General features: G+C 35.3%; 1 protein-coding gene across 2 annotated transcripts in view; it reads right to left on the reverse strand.

The window, feature by feature from the left end:
• CENPK (centromere protein K) overlaps window positions 1-18890 on the reverse strand; it is a 33543-nt gene extending 14653 nt beyond the window's left edge. The window contains exons 1-3 of one of the 2 annotated variants that reach the window (XM_036740890.1): window positions 18759-18890; window positions 15617-15673; window positions 10270-10342 (exon numbers count right to left, since the gene is read on the reverse strand). In XM_036740890.1, coding sequence (XP_036596785.1) covers window positions 10270-10342; window positions 15617-15673; window positions 18759-18875 — 247 coding nt within the window. In that variant the 5' untranslated portion in view covers window positions 18876-18890. The remainder of the gene's footprint in view (window positions 1-10269; window positions 10343-15616; window positions 15674-18758) is intronic. The other variant, XM_036740891.1, reaches the window with a different exon arrangement.
• Window positions 18891-19299: the final 409 nt, after the last annotated feature.

Raw genomic sequence — 19299 nt, forward strand, 5'->3', positions numbered from 1 at the left:
CAACTGTTCGAAAAATAATGAGAGCTATAAAAGTAATACTCCTAAGTTATGAATTTGTCCATTGATAACACCACATGCATGATCACCCCTAATTTTGCCTGATGCATGCGTTTTCTCTAAGAGGCATTTGATCACCTCATTAGCAATGAGCTGCTTAACACTTTTTAAAATGAAGTAATTTATAGGCAAGATATTCTTAGCATATCTTTGAATATTTTAATGAGGAAGAAATCAAGAAACTAAAGGTATTTTTCCATTTAAATTCGGAATGGTAATGGTCTAAATTCCCAGAAAATACTTGCGTGGGATTTCCAAATTTCAAGGGCTCTCAATAAGAGAGCACCTTCCTCATTACAGGAAAAAAATTCATGTCAATAGAACTATTTAGGAGTAAAATCTCAAAAGATTTCATGCCCAAAGAAAAAAAAATATGCATGGGGCAAGGTCTTTGTGTGGTTGCTGGACTATATTCTTGGGTAGACTTTCCAAATGGGGCAATTACTGGCCGGATTTGGAGTTTTGACAGAGTTACTTTTGGAATTTGTGATCTGAATTTCTAACCTGTCAAGATGGTCATTATGAAGGAAGCTGGCAAATTTGCAGGTGGATTGGCAAATCTGATGAGGGAGACTGCCAGGGTAGAAACAACTAAAGAAGCTAAATAAGTTGCCAAAAATAACAAAAAAAAATAGCAGGACAAAAAGGATTAGAATGTAAACTATTCTTGAGTTTATTCAACTATAAGCTCAGTGTATTGCTTTGATAGTGTCATGCACATAGTAGGCACTAAATGAATGTTGGATTGGAGAAAAGAGCAGTCAAGCCTTAAGTATTTATGAGAATAAAAGGAAAACAAACAAGTCAAAAGAATATTTAAAATCTCATTTTAACAGACTGGAAGCTCCACAGGAACTTTCCTCAATATATAATAGCCATGCCTCCCCACTTGCTGGCATTCTCCTTTTTTGGTATACCTTATATTAAACAAACAGCTGTTTGTTTAATATAAGACCTAAAAGTTCCACATCATCATAGTTGTTCTTAGATTGTAAACTCTTAGAGGATAGCAAGTTTACTCTACTAAAACTTTGTTTATTAAACTCTATTATTACTCTACTAAACTTATTTTGTAAATGAATAATAAATGAATGAAAAACATTTATTAGGAACCATGTACAAAGTACATGCTATGTACTGGGATTACAAATAGAAAAGTGGAGATAATTCCTGTTCTGACATTCTAATGGGGGACACAACACACATTAGAGGTCTTAGAAAGGTCCCAGGGTCCTTAGGATGTAGAAACAAAAGGGATAGTAACCCCACTTTTTATGTCATTTACAGTGGCCAAATCATGTTATTACTGTTGATTCATTTGACAGTGCCAAAGACTTTCTTTTCCAGATCTTCACATCTTGCTGCTGAGGAGGTTCTGTGGGTTCTAACACCTACAGAAACAGTCAATGGGTCCTCTCTCCATGGGGGTTGCTTCTCAGTTTGATGGTTTTGAAGACTGGGCTAGAAGGAGGACTTATGGTTGGTGCAGAGTATGATGTCCTCAGGATTTCTTGGCTTATTTTTCCCATGGGTGGAAGTTGGTTATTGGTTGGTATTGGTGACAAGGAAGGCAGGCCCCATCTTCACAGTGACTGCTCAATTATGGGTGACCCTCAACGATGGTTGCAGAACCTGGGTTAGAAGCAGGGCAAGTAGTCTGGGGGGCACACAGTTGATCTCAGAGCTACTGTACTTTGCAAAGTACTTAGTCGATGAGCAACAAACCATGTGCCCCTACACCAGTCCTGGTTTGCATAAAACCAGAGTATAGACTGTAGTCAGTATTATTTTTCAGTATGTACTTAAAAACTTTCTGACTTACTTTGATGGAGCTATGTTTTTAAAGATAAGGGTACTCCCTTCCAGTAGAGCACATAACAATATATCCATACCTTCTCATCCATGTCCTCCTGTAAATCCACGAAGGACAGTCCTCTCAATTTGCTGAGGGCCTCTCTCTAGATCAGCATCTCTTAAACTGTGTATCATGACTCCATATAGGGTCACGTAATTGAATGTGGGGGATCTTGAAAATTTTGGTAATGGTAAAAGGTTCCTAAACATGCAATGGCCAAAAATTAAAAATCAAATGTATAATGAATCTGAGCTGTTTCTGGCAGCGTTTGCCCACGCGACTTCACTGCAGCCTTGGCTCTGAACACAACACGTGCACTGTGCACTGTGCATGCTATCACACCACACAACACCAACGAACACTGCCAGAAACACCTTGGCTCAGATTCAAGACTACTGTATGTTATGAACTGCAGTGTTTTTACTGTCCACACAAAGTTTTCTGCTCTTATAGAAATAGTAGTTCAATTATGGAAAATAAAGACAATATTTTCCTATCATCATTCCTCAGCGTGTAAGTATTAAATTAGCTTATCTTTGGATTGGACTGTGTTAGAATGTTTGATTTTTAAATTGCTGTTATCTCCTTCTTTTACAAAAATGTGTTTAATTGCAGCAAGTAAAGACAAAAGCCCTTTAATAATTAATATTCCTCTACCATCACTGATATATGTATAAGCATCAACCTCAATTTTTAAAATTAAGCATAAATGTAATTTCATACACTAAAGCTAGTTTTTATGTGAGAAATTATTAGCAATATTTGTATTTTAGGACAAAAATATTTTTCATTTATGGATAAGTGGCTAAATTTAGACACAAGAGATAAAAATACTGTTGACAATGTGGCAGTCTTCACTACCAGGTTGTAGTACACTTAAACTGACAAGAAAAAGAAAATATGTTGAATTATTTTTGCAATGTGGATTTATTTCTAATAATGATAATGATATGGAAAAAACTTTTTAATTTGTAATGAACTTTTGGCTGTGGAGAGCATGAAACCAGACAAACTAAAATGACATCTTAATACCAAGCATGAAGTATACTGCAAGAAACCAAAGGAATATTTTGAATGACTTTTAAAATCTTCAAATAAGGAAAAAGAATGTTTTGAGAAATTTGTTACCGTCAATAAAAAGTATTAACTTGCATCCTATAAAACCTCTCATTTAATTGCAAAAGCTAAAAAGCCCTACGCAACAAAAGAAGATCCTGTGTTACCTGCTGCTACTAAAATGTCAGAAATAGTTCATGGAAAAAAGTATAGGGGATGAAATTTGTAAAATTCCTTTATCGAATGATACTGTTTCCAAAAGAATTTCTGAAATTAGTAATGACTAATTCCAGCAGCTCATTACCAGGCTTAAGGGCAGCCCAAAGTTTGCAATGCGGTTAGGTAAAACAATTGATATTTCTTACACGGCACAGTCGTTACTTTATGTAAGATATGTTTATGAAAGAAGCATACGTGAAGAATTATTGTTTTGTTGCCCTTTGGAAGGACACACAAGAGGGGAAGATATACTGTATTTCACCACATAATTGTCACAAAAAATTGGTTTGTAACCTTTCACTGTGTAATTGTCGCATGGCATAATTCTGTTCATCACGCCACTTAAAAGGTAAACAGAGCAACAGTGTATTTACCAATGGCATATGGATACACTTTTATCTCTTGCACATTGCAAGCAGTGAGCCTAGAATTCTTAGCACACACACGCATTGTCTGTATTCAATTTTAACGTATATTCGCTAGTATTCCATGCATCCTAATCTTGCACCAAAGACAGTTCAGTGATAAATGAATTTTAAGCAATACTGGCATAAATTTTCTTAAATGCTTCACATAATGGTTGCACCCTACTTTTTTGCAAAAAATTTGGCATAAAATCTGCAATGATTATGTGGTGAAGTATGGTATCTTAAAGTCAATGAATTTTTCACAGATGAAGGTTTACAGTGGAAAAATTGCTTTGGAGTCTGTACAGATAGTGCTGGAGCAATGATGGGCAAGAATGTTGCATTTGTAGGAAAAGTTAAAGCTGCTGGCAATGAACATATCACTTTTACTCAATGCATGATCCATCGGGAGGCACTCATAGCCAAAAAAATATCACCAGTTAGATGCTGTGCTTCGCAATACTATCAAAATCATTAACTTCATTAAAAACCATGCCCTTAACAGTTATTTGTTTTCAAACCTTTGGAAAGACATGGACTCCGATTACAAAAGCTTATTACTACATGCAGAGGTAAAGTGGTTCTCAAAAGGGAAAAGTTTAAACAGATTACTGAAATTGAAAGATGAAGCTGTTATATTTTTGACTGAGCAGAAATCTGATTTTGTTAACTTTTTTCATAATGACTTAAGGCTTTCAAAACTGTGTTGTTTGTCAGATATTTTCAAAAAACTCAATGATTTAAACATGGAAAAAAGGAAAAAAGGAAAAAAATGTAACACATTTATGTTAAAACATAAAATTGAAAGTTTTACTAAAAAGTTAACATATGGAAGAATAGGGTAGAAAATGGTTCTTTAGAAATGTTTACAGCTACAGATGATTTTTATAATAAAAATTAACTTTCCCAAAGACTTAATTGTAAGAGTTATAATTGATGATATGAAGTACCTGGAGACAGCTTCAGAAATACTTCCCTTCAAATTTTGATTCTAAAAAACTAAGTTGGGTTCATAAACCATACTCAATTGAAATAAAAAATGTCAGTCATCTGCCATTAAAAATAAGGAGAATTTGCCAAGTTATCGAGTGACACAGGTTTAAAGCTTGAGTTTCCTAAAAAATCATTAAATGAATTTTGGCTTGGGATCAGGGCAGATTTTCCAACAGTTTCTGAAACGGCCCTAAGCATACCTCTGCCATGTTGTACTACGCATTTATTCGATATGGTGTTCTCAGCATTAACAATTAGAATCAAAATATCAATCAACTCTGAAAAATGTTGAAGATGCTCTACGCCCTATAGTATGAAATATTCCTCCAAGATTTAATTCTTTACGTAAAAATAAATAGGCACAGGCATCTCATTAGTATACAAATTTGCCTTTGTCTTTAATAAATGGCAAAATGATATATATATATATATATATAGATTGATAGATATAGATATATCAAAGAATTGATGTAAAATAAATTTCTTTATGATTTATTATCAGTAAATGTTTGATTTGCATACCTATTTTATATACCTATATACTGGGGACTGTGTAAAAATTTCTCAGGTGAAAAGGGGTCACGAGTGTAAAAAGTTTAAGCACCCTGCCCTAGATCTCTTGATATTGCATGGATAAAAACAAAGCTGCCCAATTATTATTTATTTTGCAACTTAAGCAGTCCATCTCCTTTTCTGGTCATACATCTCTCCATTGCCATCCTTTTGTGCTGCTGCAATTCTTCCACAATTCTTCATTGTTAACACGTTGTAGCCCACCACGTGTCTCTCTCCATTGTTCTTTAATTCTTTAGAGAACCTGGTATTCTACAACTCAGTCACAGAGCATAAAAGAATACTGATGGTAAAAATATGGGCCTTTGTTTCAGGAAGAAGGTTGGAATCATTAAAAGAATTGTGTAATGTCCCAAAGGCTCTTTCTCCTATTCAATTCTCGGCCCAGTTCACTGTATATCTACAAAGGATGTCTAAAATATGTACTGATGGGCCAGTGGTACAGATTGTCCAACCAAATACTTATACTGAGTAACAGCCATTCTTTATCTATTATCCTCAGTGGATAGTTAGGTTGAACTATTTTGAGAGAGTGGATATCATTTAGGAGGCTCTATAACGTTCTAGGGCTTTATGCATTATGCACAATGTCATTTAAAGCAAGAGTATCTGGAAGACCTCATCATTTATAGCGAATTCCTCTTCTATTTAAAAGTCTATGCTAGACATCCTCCATAATGGTTGCAAGTGCCTTTAACAAGCATACATTTATGTTTTGCTTGCTATTATCAAAGTCTAACAAAGCTATCTCTACTGATACACCTTTCAATGAATCTTGTACAATTTTGACACAGACAAGGGAGATAACTTACTGTAACAAAACCTTTAAGATGGCAATTTGCTCTATCAAATTAAATACTGTTTTTATAGAAAAAAGCAATAAGCACAATGAGATTGTACAGTCAACCGTGATTGCAAAGATGTAATCTGTTGTAGAACATGCTTTTTGAAATCCTACTTATTCCTTTTTCTTACAATAATGAAGAATGCCCTCAGTTCTTGTGGAGAATACTCAAAGATTTTATAGCGATGGAAAAGTAGGCATATAGATTAGTAGTTTATATCTTCTTGATTGCCTTTTTGTTATATAATAAAGTCTGAGATTTTTTCCCCCCAATTATTTGGTATTCTATCCTCTTTCAGATGGATGATCAATCCCTCTCAATCTTTGAGATTATGCTTTAACCAACATATACATAATCTTTGTAAACTTTGTCTAGTCCAGTTGCCCTCCCTATTTCTTTGTTCTATAATGCTATTTCTACTTCCTCATTCAGCAAATCAGAGATTGTGATAATAGAGTCTAAGTGTGGTAGCTCTATTATCATCAATGAAGAAGAGTTTGTTACCAACATTTCAATAGGTTTTTTTTTCCAATTTTTACTTGCTTATTGTCCTTCCAGTTTCATATTCATGATGACAGCTCACTTTATTGAGTTTCTGACCAATCTTTTGTGAACTTATTTTGTCCTCTATTGGTTTTTTCTATTTTATAAAAAGAATACTGCTGTAAACTTTAATCCATCTGCCTCCACAAGATTTTATAAATGAAAATCTTTCTTGATGTGACAATGAAATCCAAGTGTTTGTTGGCTGAGGTGGGTTCCTAGATCTTTTTTTGGTCTCACCATTATGGTGACTGATTTTCATTTGGTTACATTTCTTTGATAAATCATGATTATGTTGATCTCTGTTCTTTTTCAAAGAGATTTCATTTTGGAGATATGTTCTTAATTCAGACCCATAAGGTATGAAAAACGTATACTTTAAAAGATAAATTTCCTACTTTAAATTAAACATTGTTGCTTTATCATAATAGTTCTCTAGGTAGATAAGACCTCCTCATTGTACTGTACATTCGGTGCAACAAATCCCACTCACTTCCAAATTAGATCAAGTACAAAAAGGAAAATCAGAGAATCCTTTCAGGTACAAGATGCTTGGCTTTTCTTGTACCTCTTGAGGTTGTTGCATGGTTCCAGTGGAATATGGGAGCATTAACTTCTCACCTACTTTGTAAAGTGCTGCCTTACCAGACTAGTCTATAATGAAAAACTCATCAGGAATTTCCACAAATCAGAGGCTCTCATTTTAAAGGTTTCTTTCCTCTTGACGGGTTAGAAATTCATACCAATGTGAACAAACCACTAGAAAATCACAGCCCACAGAGCCCATGCTATGAAGACTTTTAGGAGTCACTCAGGAAAAATATGGTCTCAATTCTTACTTTGTACAGTGAATTTTTTAAAAGCTGAAAAAATTAGACAGGTTCACAATGAATCCATAATCTACTGAATACTCCATTGCCATGGAGTACAAAATAGTAATAACTATTATACAGAAAATATACTTTTCTGTAAAGATATACATAATCTTTAAGTCATTATATAATTCTAGTTATATGTGATTTAAACTAACTTTAGAACTAAAAGGAACCTTAGAAATCAGGGAAATATGTAAGAAAACTAGCTTTGTTTATCTAATTTGGCAATTTCTAGCTCCTTCCTTTTTTGGTTTAGGGAATCTTGTTCCAAAAATGAGATACAAAAAATAGACTGAGCTGCTTCCCCTAGAAAATCAGAGGATTGGATTACATGAACTTTAAGGTCACTTCCAGTTCTACTTCATGAAGTTAAAAACTCATAGAAAAAAAATACTACAGAAGTAAAAAAGCAACTTGATTTTAGATACAGAAAATGATCCACTCAGCAAGCAACAAATTTTACACACACACACACACACACACATATGCTTACATACATATAAATGCTTTAGATCTATATATATTATATTTCGTTAAACGAAGGGGAGAAGGGAGAGATGGAGTCAGACAGTGAGATACAGAAAGAGCAACAAAGTCCCAGAGAGTTATATTTTCATGGAAGAATACGTCTATCATGTGGACTTTTAGAGTAATACTGTTAAAGACTTTAAATGCTATATGGTTTTCACAACTAGATAGCTATACACACATATAAATAGATACACAAACACACACACATATATATATTTTAAAATGGCGTATGTGTGAGGTAGTGAGAGAATAAAGTGTGAAGGCTTCACAGGGAATATATATATGTGTATATATATATACATATATATATATACACACACACACACACATATATATATATATTTATATCTAAAATGTATGAGAATCAATATTTAGAGAAAAGGGAAATCGGATAAATTTGAGTCTGTGGGAATCTGATTAGGAATGTCTTTCTCCCCCTCCTTCTTTAGATTTATAGATGTCACCTCAGCTGTGAATGGAATACAAGATTGTGAAAGCTTCCCTATGAATAACTCAGGCAAGGCAATATTCAAATAGAGACAGGACAAATTTAGTTAGGATGTGAACTTCACCAGGCCTAAGTTTCGTTTTCCTGTAAATCTCTCCTCCTCCCCTAGCCTACTTACAAACTGCCATCTTAGCATTAAAATTTCCCTATAAAGTAATTCTGTAGTTTCTGTGCTTGTATTGGGTAAAAACTTACTCCTGGTTAGATAGTGAGGCCACTAGTCTCAGCAAATGGGGACGGGGGTCCAGCCTCTGTGGTGGGATTTCTTAGAACTGTTTGTACAAAGGTATATATCTCCCTACTTGTCCTCTCAGCCTTAGCCTCTCTTCACTATCTCTGCCCTGGTAGTGAGAGATGCCCAATTCTTGTGAGGCTTGATCAAATAAAGCTTCTGTTTTTTTTTTCTGCCTTGAGAAACCAAGACACCTCTGTTTTTTTTTGCTTGAGTCAGTGGTCTTTTGACCCACACAGGTATCACCTCTTGGCACTTGCCCTATAGTTCAAATAAAATAAAAGATTGAATATGTTCTCACATCAATGTATTCCTTTTTAGATTAAGGAGTATATGAATTAAACAATTTTTTTTCTCAGTGGACTCTGGTTTATTCTTTTATCTAAAATGGAAATAATGATGTTTTAGCTTAATTTAAAACGTATTGAGGAGGTCAGGGATGATTTCTGGCAATTCTTCCTGTGATCATCAATTTACATAATAGTCCTGTGGATGGATCTGTGATCTCATTTGATGTGGGTACCCTATCCACTGATGTAGATCATAATCCATCTAAGCCTGTGCATTCTATGTGACATTTATCCCCATCCTTCAATAAGTTATCACAAGGAATTCACCCAACATGTTGAATTCATTTCCCTCATCAAAAGGATACCAATGGAGCATACAAGATGTTCACTGGTTATCCCTTGCTCTTGCTATGTAAGTGGTTCATACTTTTTGATCACACATCCTTTGATAACACCCTTTACATCACTTCTTTCTCATAATTCCTTGGTTGTAATGAAATGCAGCTCGTTTATATCCAACATGCACATCTGATATCCCTTAGGTGATCTTTAACTTCAATTTTTCAGTGACTGCGACAGCCATGCAACATTGTTGGAAGAATGCTGGTGCTAAAAGGATAGCCCTTTGTTTCAGGGGAGAGCCTGTGGTCACTATTGTTGTTGTTTAGTCGTTTCTGACTAGATTTGGGGTTTTCTTGGCAAAGATACTGAAGTGGTTTGCATTTTCCTTCTCTATTTCCTTCTGGGGTCATTAAAACAACTTAAATTTCTCAAAGCCAGTTGCTAGTCTATTCTTTTCCACAGGTTCAATTCTGGGCCCACCTCTCTGCCCATTTGCAATAATACCTCTTTAGAATATTGTATGTACTTATGAACAAACTCTATAGGCTCTCCATCCAACTGCACATCATAGGTTGAACAACCATCAATTTTCAACCACTTAGTTTTTGTGTGTGCATAGTTAGGGCAAACTCTCTAGCATGATTGTAAGTATCACTTAAGAAATCCTATGATGTCTGACTAAGGCTTAACACAATCAGCACAATGACATCTGAAAATAGAAGCATCTGAAAGACCTTATCATCTCTTTCTACTTGATCTCTGCACTAGACTTCCATTACAGTAGCAAACACCTACAGTGAGCATACATCTATTTTATGTCTCATTTGATATTAGTAATCAAGTCATAAGCAAGGTTATATTTGTTACATCTTACAAGGAAAATATACATATCTGATTTCAATTTTATTAAATATAAAAGTGTAATCATATAAAAAATTCTTACTGTCAGGACTTCTTTTCAGCCATTGATTGTATTCTGCTGTTAGACTCTTTAATCTCATCATTAATAATGTTAGCTACGAAAAATAAAAAAAGCAAAAATTTAAGCTGGAACTTAGAGAACAAAAGTCATTTCATGAGGATAAGTAAAAAGTTATGCAATAAAGTATAAATTATTTTAAATACTTGAGTGATACAAAATACCTAGCTTGGAAATAGCCAGTGAAATCACACAATATAACCCATAATCGCAAAATAGAAATTTGAATTTAACCACTGTAATCATCAGACAATAGTCCACTCATAGAATCCTAGTGCTAAGGTATATAAAAATAAAATCAAGAAAGCATTAAGAAATGCTACTAAATTACTACCTGTGTGACCTTGGGCAAGTCACTTAACCCCAACAACCTTGCCTTCCCCCCTCCAAAAAAAAAAAAAGACATTCTAAAAGCCAAAATCCCTGTTGCTATATTGGTGGATTAAGTTTCTTTATCTAAATCATTGAAATAAAATGAAAAATGAAAACCAGGACAAACTTGATTCTTTCCAACATTTTAAAAAAAGGCCAATTTGCTAGCAAAGCTCTTGGAAACAAACAGGTATTTAAGTACGAGATGTACTGAAAATAGCAACACATTCCACAATAGTCTGCACCAACAGCTTGGCTTTTGTTTAACTGAAGAATTCCAAATCAGCTATGCTATCAAAGCACTGGCCAACTTCATGTGTTAAAAAGACACTTGGGTGGGGGGAGGGTAAACAATGTGCTTAAAATAACTTTTTTCTTTTCTGTAGCCATAACCTTTCAGTAATCACAGGATCTAGGATTTGGATTTAGAGGGGACATTTGGAATCACTAAATCTGAATTACTCATTTTACAGATGAGGAAACTGAGGTCCTAAAGGAGTTATGTGACTGAAAAAAAAATCACATAGTAGCGAACAGCAGAGCTTTGAACAATAGTTCTGACTCCAAATCTAAAGCTCTTTCCATGACACCATGCTGCCATTCTTCCGAAAGGACACCAGTTTACCTTATGCTTTATAAAGCCTTATGCTGAAACTGAAAACAAAACAAACAGAAAAACAAAAACATCAATCACCCAAGTAGATCCTTCATTATATAAAAAGGAAAAGAAAGTTATTATTCTATTAAAAGATCTACAGGAAGGAAGGAAAATATGAAGAAAAAAAAAAGTAGCTCCTGAGACTCAGTACTTTTAATGGACAAGAAAACTGCCTTGCTATATTACTCCTACAAAGTATCAACACTCATCTCTGATCGTCCAAATACTCAAGCAATCACCTCAGTACTTACAGAGTCAGTCCTCTATAACATCGACAATTTATTTGTATAAAGTCCTTGCAAGTATTCCATGTATTTCTTACTAAAATGAATAAAATCAGATGATTTTAGGTTGGTTCTTTAAATTTCATAAAAATCAGATTCAAAGCTAGAAGAGGCCTCAAAGGCCAGTTAATCTAGATCCTTCATCTTAAAATTGAGGAAACTAAGGCCCAGAGAGGTTAAAAGACTTGCCCAAGGTCACACACTTATTAAGTGTTAGAGGTGAAATTTGAACCCAGGTCCCCTGACTAGAGCTACCTCTTTACACTAAACCACACTGCATGATGGAAAACAGGAGAAAAGTACCAAACAACTAAAAAAATCCTTGTAATAACTAGATTCTAAGAAAATGTAATCAATCAGTAGTTCTGGAAGCTTTTAATCAATCAATCAGCAAGCCTTTATTAAGTCTTTACTATGTGCCAGGCACAGAGGAAACAAAGAAAAAGTAAAAAACAGTCCCTGCCCTCAAGGAGTTTATATTCTAACGGGGGAGGCAAGTATATAGATCAACACATCAAGATAAATGCAGAATGGCACTAACAGCTAAGGGGACAAGGACAAGCCTCTTGGAAGTAGGCCTTGAACCATCTTAAAGCAAGCCAGGAATTTGAAGAGTTAGGGTAAGACTATAAAGCATTCAGACATGGGGGTCAGCTAGTGCAAAGGTGAGGGGACAGGGGTTGGAGTGTTGAGGGCAAGAAGCAGTATGGTCAGACCATAGAGGGCTCATATGGGAGGAACATGTTTAAAAGAATAGAACAAAAGGAAGAGGTTAGGCTATGAAGAGCTTTAAATGCCAAACATAGGAATTGACACTTGATTCTGGGCATGACGGAATAATTTGAAATGGGGGGAAGGGAGTGGGAGAACGACATGGGCATATCTGCATTTTAGGAAAATCACTTTGGCAGCAAGGTGGAAGCTTCAAGTGGGAAAAAAACCTGAGATAGGAAATCCAATTATAGGCAAGAAGTGATGAGGACCAGAACTAAAGTGGTGGCTGAGGTGAGCACAAAGAAGATCTATGTAAAAGAAAGAAATCATAAGATTTGGCAATGATTGGATATTTGGGATAAGAAAGAAAGAGAAGATGATGATGACATCCAGGATGCAGTAACTTAGTCTTTTGTACATCTGTGCATATGCTAACTCTTACAGGGGGTGGGGAGGGAAGAGGGAACAACAAAAAAACACCTTTCCTACCTCTACCTTGCCTCCACTCTGTAATCCCAAGCAGGGTGGGACTTTTTGCTGTTTTTTGTTTGAGTGCTTCTTAGCACTAAGGCAATAAGTGCCTCTGACTGAGTCTTGCCTTTGTTTTAATCAAGAGTCTCTGAATGAATCAGGAGTCTTTGATGACCTGCTTAAATCACAGGAAGGCCTAGGTCACCTGGTTTGAGTCACATGATTGTGACGCCCTCTGACCCTGAAGAAGTGCATATATACTCTGAGATTAGCATTTTGTTTTGGGGGGTTTCACTCATTGGAAGAGTGGTCAAGTGGTTTGGCCAGATGAGACTCTTGGGTAGCTGTTAAGAGGCCCGAGGCTCACCCTTCCCACCCCTGCTTTGAAAACCCAGATGTTGGTGCTTCTCTCTCTGGTAAGTATGTATTGTGATTTGGTCAGACACATAGAAGCCTGTCTGTTGGTTTCTGTTATTCTCTCTAATCATAATTCCTGTTTGTATTTGCTCTGAAGTTCAGGGTGTTGACTTTTTCCCCTGAACTAAGTGAATGATATATGTATGTTTAATTAAAGTATGATTGTTAACTCCTTAAAGTTGCTTTCCTTAGAAAAGCGGATCAGAGAACCTGTGCTAGCAGCCCTCCTGTGCACTGGTGTTATTGGCCTTACACAGCCACAGTGGCTGCAAGTAGCATCGTTGTCACACACTCTTAAATAGGATGCAGTAACCTAATATATCAATCAGAATTCTATCAAAGGAAGATAATCCCGTAGTACTTACCTCATGAGTTTGTAAAGTTCAAATGAAATAAAGTATGCAAACTATTTTACAAACCTTCAACTACTTGTCACTTAACTAGCACTTCTCCATTTGTACAATACAATGATAACAAATTCATAAAAATTATAGTGCAGGATACTGAAAAGTACAAAAACACAGGCACCACTGGAAGTAGAAACACCTGATTCAAAAAACATCTTATGCAGATAAATCCAAGTTACATACTTTCTCCTCACCAGCTCATCCAAACCAGCAAACAATTAACCTGGGCCAAGAGTACTATATAGACACAATAGTCTCTTCCCTCTCAGAGAAATCTTACAAATACTACTCTTCCTCTTTTTTCTCAGTCTTTTATTGGGTAATTAAAAATCTTGGTCTAACACAATGGCCTCCCAGCCCCAAGAGTGCTTAAATTATATTTCTGTGCACACATGCCTAAGTACATAATTTAGGTCTGGAAGAGACATTAAAAATCATCTTCTCACACCTCTGTCCACTTCATTTTACAGATAAGGAATTTCAGGCTCAGAAACTTGCCCAAAGTCATATAACTACCACTAAGCATGCCAAAGCCCTAAATTATTACCAATTCTGTTACTTAATGAATAACCTCTCCATGAAAAAGTAAACATGACCCAAATTTGACATCCAAAATATTTAATATACTACTTTGAAACTGTAAGCAGACATTAAGTAAATTTTCTCTTTTCAAAAAGCAAATCTTCCTTCTCTATAAAGTGGGTAGTATGAGAAACACTTTCAATCTATTTTCATAAGGACACATCCATATCTTAAAGATATTCCAGGTAAAGAATCTCCTTTCTGACCCCTGCAATGTGGTGTCTTCAAAACTAAAGTCACCAATAACAACTGGAGCACCCATTCAACAAACAAGCTGCATAATGGAATTTACCAAATTAATTTGTTAAACATTGTCCACATATTTTATCTTGTAGCTTATGTTTCTTAGACTAAGCATTTGAAAAGCCATTGATTACAAAACAAAATCAATATGAGCAGAAATAGAGAAAAAATGTTTCCAACAAGAGTGACAACTAAGTATTCCTCTATGCTGATATGAATAAAACTTTTTTTCTTTTATGGTATAAAGTGAAAATTTTCATCATTGCCTTTAAAGCAAAAATGAAAATAGAAATATTTTTTCTTTTAAGTTTAGCAGGACAATTGCTTTCTTCTTAAAATTTCCTAATAACTTTGTTAGGAAGATGGACAGTATCCTAAGATGACTGTTTGCTCAAAAATCTTCTGACTTTACTGTTCTGGTATATAAAGTTCAAGCCTATTTTTATTTCAAGCCTACTCCACACTATGGCGCATTTTGCCAAAACAAGCTAATAAAAAATTGAGTATATGTTTTCCAAAACTTTTTATTGACCTCTTAAATTATTTTCCATATCTCAAATTCAGGCAATGTTTTATTTTGAATATGTTTAAAGTTACATCTAGGATAAAACAGTCTACATTTTGGTAATGCCCTTAATGAAGCACTGTTCAGTTACTTGTTTCCATAACAGCAGTTAATTTTAATACGCACAATACTCTACTTTCAAAATAAAAATTACCATTAACAAAATGTTCTCAGCTTTTTAATCAGGCTGGAGAGTGAAATTTTTTATCTGGTAAATAATGTTGTCAAATAGGTGGTTTGAGGTATTCACTACACTGACAAAGAACATATTATGATCTTTGAGATAACCGTGGCCAAAAAATTTATCATCTCCCTCTGGCCAAATTAAGCTAGACTAGGTCTTTGAATGAAAGATATATAATCAGTATGTCACAAAGCCTGTTATCAAAGGTTTTTCAGTTTGGCAGAGTTTGCACTCTGCTGGTATTAGACTTTGGTAACCCAATATCACATTCAGACAGCAATGAAAATGGTACAACTTTAGGCTACTTCATCTTGGGAAAACATGCTAAAAATCATACACATAATTTACTTTTCCAAAATAATTTAATGAATTCTACTTACTTATCTTTTAGGAAGAAAAAAGAGCAAGGCATACCTGAGTATCGGAATGGTTAAGTCTTTCACCTCCAGCAAGTGCTATCTCCTGCTGATACTTAGTTAAAAAAGAAAAAGAAAATAAATTATATGCTGTTTGAAGCACACGAATACTTACAAGTCAGCTTAACACCTCAAAAAATAATATAATTAGTCACCAATATTAAGGATAGTGATAAGAATAAGAACTAGATCTGTGATTTCATGACATACAGATCTCCAGGATGAGGGTCTACCAATGCAGGTTTACACCTTTGCTGCAATTTATATTCTTAGAGGATAGCTTAGGGTACTGAGAGGTTAAGTGACAAGCCCCAGCTCACATAGCCAGCATATGTCAGGAGCTAGACCTGAACCCAAGATCTTCTTGGATCAAGCTTGCTCTCTAACAACTACATCATATTCAAGAACTCAAAGCTCTTTCTTGGTAAGAACACAGCTAAGTATCACAAGTAGACAAACGTTCGGAGAGATCAGAAATGTTTAGAGCTTATACTGACTACACGAGCTGAAATGAAAGAAAGGCAGCAAGTAGGAAGAGAATCAATTTGGAGAATATCAGAACAGTCCAATAACTAGAGAGAGGAAATAAAGTCAATAAGCTGAGTAATTCCGGAACTACAGAAATTAGATAAACAAAGAAAAGGAATAAGGAAAATAGTACAAGAGGTTATATATGCTATTCATATTGATTAATCTTTTAAACAGAGATTAAGTACTTAAAATATATATTTTTAAAAAGGCAAAGAGAAACACAAAAGGCAACACAAAACTATATAATTATTACATGTAGTTTTCAACAATCCTGAAAACCTGCCTCTCTAGCACATATATATATCTCATTCCTCTACTTTTTCCTAATTTTTCATTTCTCCTATTTCTTTCAAATTCACTAACACAAACATGTCTACTAGCAAACACAGACATTTGTTAAAATGAAACGACACAAAGAAAGGAAAAGACAAACTATATCTAAATTATCTTTTGGATCTATCCTTTATATTTTAGGTGCATTGTAACATTTGTGCCTGAACATGTACTTACAGGCATTCTCTGCTTTTCCTATTTGTACCTGGCACCTTGTTCCAGGCCTTTGAGAGGTTATAAATTCTAATTGTGTCATTCAGTATATTAGTTATCTTTTCCAGCTTTATTCCAATGATAAGCATGCCTTCTAAATCTTCATTCAAGCTATTAGTAAAAATGCTTACTATGAATAGGCCAAAAACCCTTATAAGTTGATGACTATTAATCAACACTCTCTGGGTATATTGTTATTCAACTGATGGGGTGCTTCGGTACCTGTGATTGGACCCCAATTCCAAAATCTCATTTCTCCCTAGCCTCAAAACACTGTCCCTAGCAGTTTCTCCCCAGCCCAAGGATAGTATGCTCTAGCAAAGCAGGACAATATGCTCTAGAAAAACACTTATCTCTCTTCCTGATACAGTAGCCAGATGCACCTATAGAATTTATTAGTTTGAAGTGGCTGTGTACTGGCTCATGAAGATATTTACTACTCACGGGCCTATCATACGCATCCTGGACTCCTCATTATGTGCATCCTAGACTTAGATATATGTATACTCTCTTCGTTTACCTTGTCTAACAAGACATTGAGGGAAGCTTGGGTATTTCTCAGTCAGCCCTGACCATTAGTTGACTTAGTGACCTTTCAGGCCTAAAACCACACCTCCATGTAGCCCCGCCCCCCTTGGGCTATTTTTCCAGTGAATTCTGGGTAATACCTGCACAGTAGATGCCAAGAGTGCATGTTCCTTTAAGAACTGACCACTCCTTAACTACTCCCTAATCCCACCCTGAATCAACTAATTAGCATATTTGGCATATGTTTTACTATAGAATAACCTATATAAACTTTACCTGTGGCCCTCCAAGGTTGCAGGTTCCTTAAGAATTCTTGCCTGATAAAAAGCGTAACAATAAATCTTTGCCACCTTGACTTAATGCTTGAGTCCATGAATTCATGCCAGATGACCCTGTCAAGGAACACCAGTCTTGGGGTTCCTGGATTTCATCAAACCCCATCACAACGATCCATGAATTGTTGCTATTTATGCTTTAAAAAATGATTCATCCTCTAAAGCAATTAACATAAAATTTTATGATCTGCCCCTCTCAATATATGAAAACAACAACAGCTAGTATTTATATGGCACTTTAAGGTTTGCAAAGTACTTTTCATGTTTTTTCTCATTTGGTCCTCACAGCTCTAGGAGACAGGTGTTGTTATCCCCATTTTACAGATGAGGAAATTGAAGCTGAGATGACCAAAGTTGAGAGACTTGCCCAAGGGTCACATAGCTAGGAAATGTCTAAGGCAGGAACTGAACTCAGGTATTCAAGACTCCCAAGTTTAGAGCTCCATTCACTGTGCCTAAGTGATATAAAGATATGAAATACAATATACATGTAAATATTATATATTTATAATACACATATATGAACTCTTTTACTTAAAATGAAAATACAGGAAGTACCTCTTTAATGACAAAGTATGTTCCTAGATTACTGTATACTCAGTGTATACTACTGCTTTCAGAGTCATCAGAAAAGACTATGCTTATTAAAGTGGCAAAATGTGTGAAATGGTGCAAAGAAGTAATTGCCTGTGCTTTCTTGCAATCATGGGGCATTTTTTTCCAAGAGCCATTAAAAAACCATATCTCTACACAGTAACAAAAAAACAAAACAAAGCATCACTGGAAATCTTGCAAATATCCCTGAACAGAAATAAAGATTTATGTTGGAGAAATAATTTTGCTTCTTAAAGAAGATACCATTTGTTCTATTAATTTGGAACTGACACTAGAAAGAATGTGTTGGTTTACAAAACAAACATAAACAACTTTGTGAGCGGCTGATTTCCAAGGTTACAGCCCACACAAAAATAGTTAGATGTTTAGCACAAGGCTGTGTACTTCTGACCAAATCAAAAAATATATACCTGACACACACTGTTTATAATATAATGTTTAAAAAAAGTGCTCATCATAAATTCTAAGGGAACCATTAGGGCCTTGTAATCTATTCTTTCTAGTTTTTTTGCAACTCCTTTCCGCACTCCCCATAGTTAAAACTTATGCAAATTAATTTTGGTATATCTATCTCTTGGTACTTACTTTTTCCATCTGTTTCCATAGTTCTTCACATTCTTCGATAATTTTATCTTTCTTATCCACAACATATTCTTGATCCTGAATATCATCTAGAGTTAGATTTTGCTGATTTACTGCCATGCCTTTGGTTAGTCTCTTTACCTATCAACAAGTGAAACTGAAGTCAGAAATGACATGAAATTAATACCAAATAACTCTGCATTTATCAATAATCAATCTTTTTAGATATTGGGTTCAGATGCCCTTAAATTGTTATCTTTCCCCCCAAAGTCTCCCTTCTTCCAAAGTTTCCTATTACCATCCAGGGTACCACCATACTCCCAGTCACCCAGGCTTGAAATTAGTGTTATCCTCAGCTCCTCTCGCTGGCTTTCTCTATCTCTTTCTTTTGTATCCATAGCTCTTAGCACAAGGCAGCTGGGTGGCACAGTGGATAGAGCGCTAGGCCTAGGGAAGACTCCGGAATTCAAACCTGGCCTCAGACACTTACTGGCTGAGTGATTCTGGGCAAGAAACTTAACCCTGTTTGCCTCAGTTTCCTCAT

The sequence above is a fragment of the Trichosurus vulpecula genome, chromosome 1 (assembly GCF_011100635.1).
Source record: "Trichosurus vulpecula isolate mTriVul1 chromosome 1, mTriVul1.pri, whole genome shotgun sequence".
Classification (NCBI taxonomy): Eukaryota; Metazoa; Chordata; class Mammalia; order Diprotodontia; family Phalangeridae; genus Trichosurus; species Trichosurus vulpecula.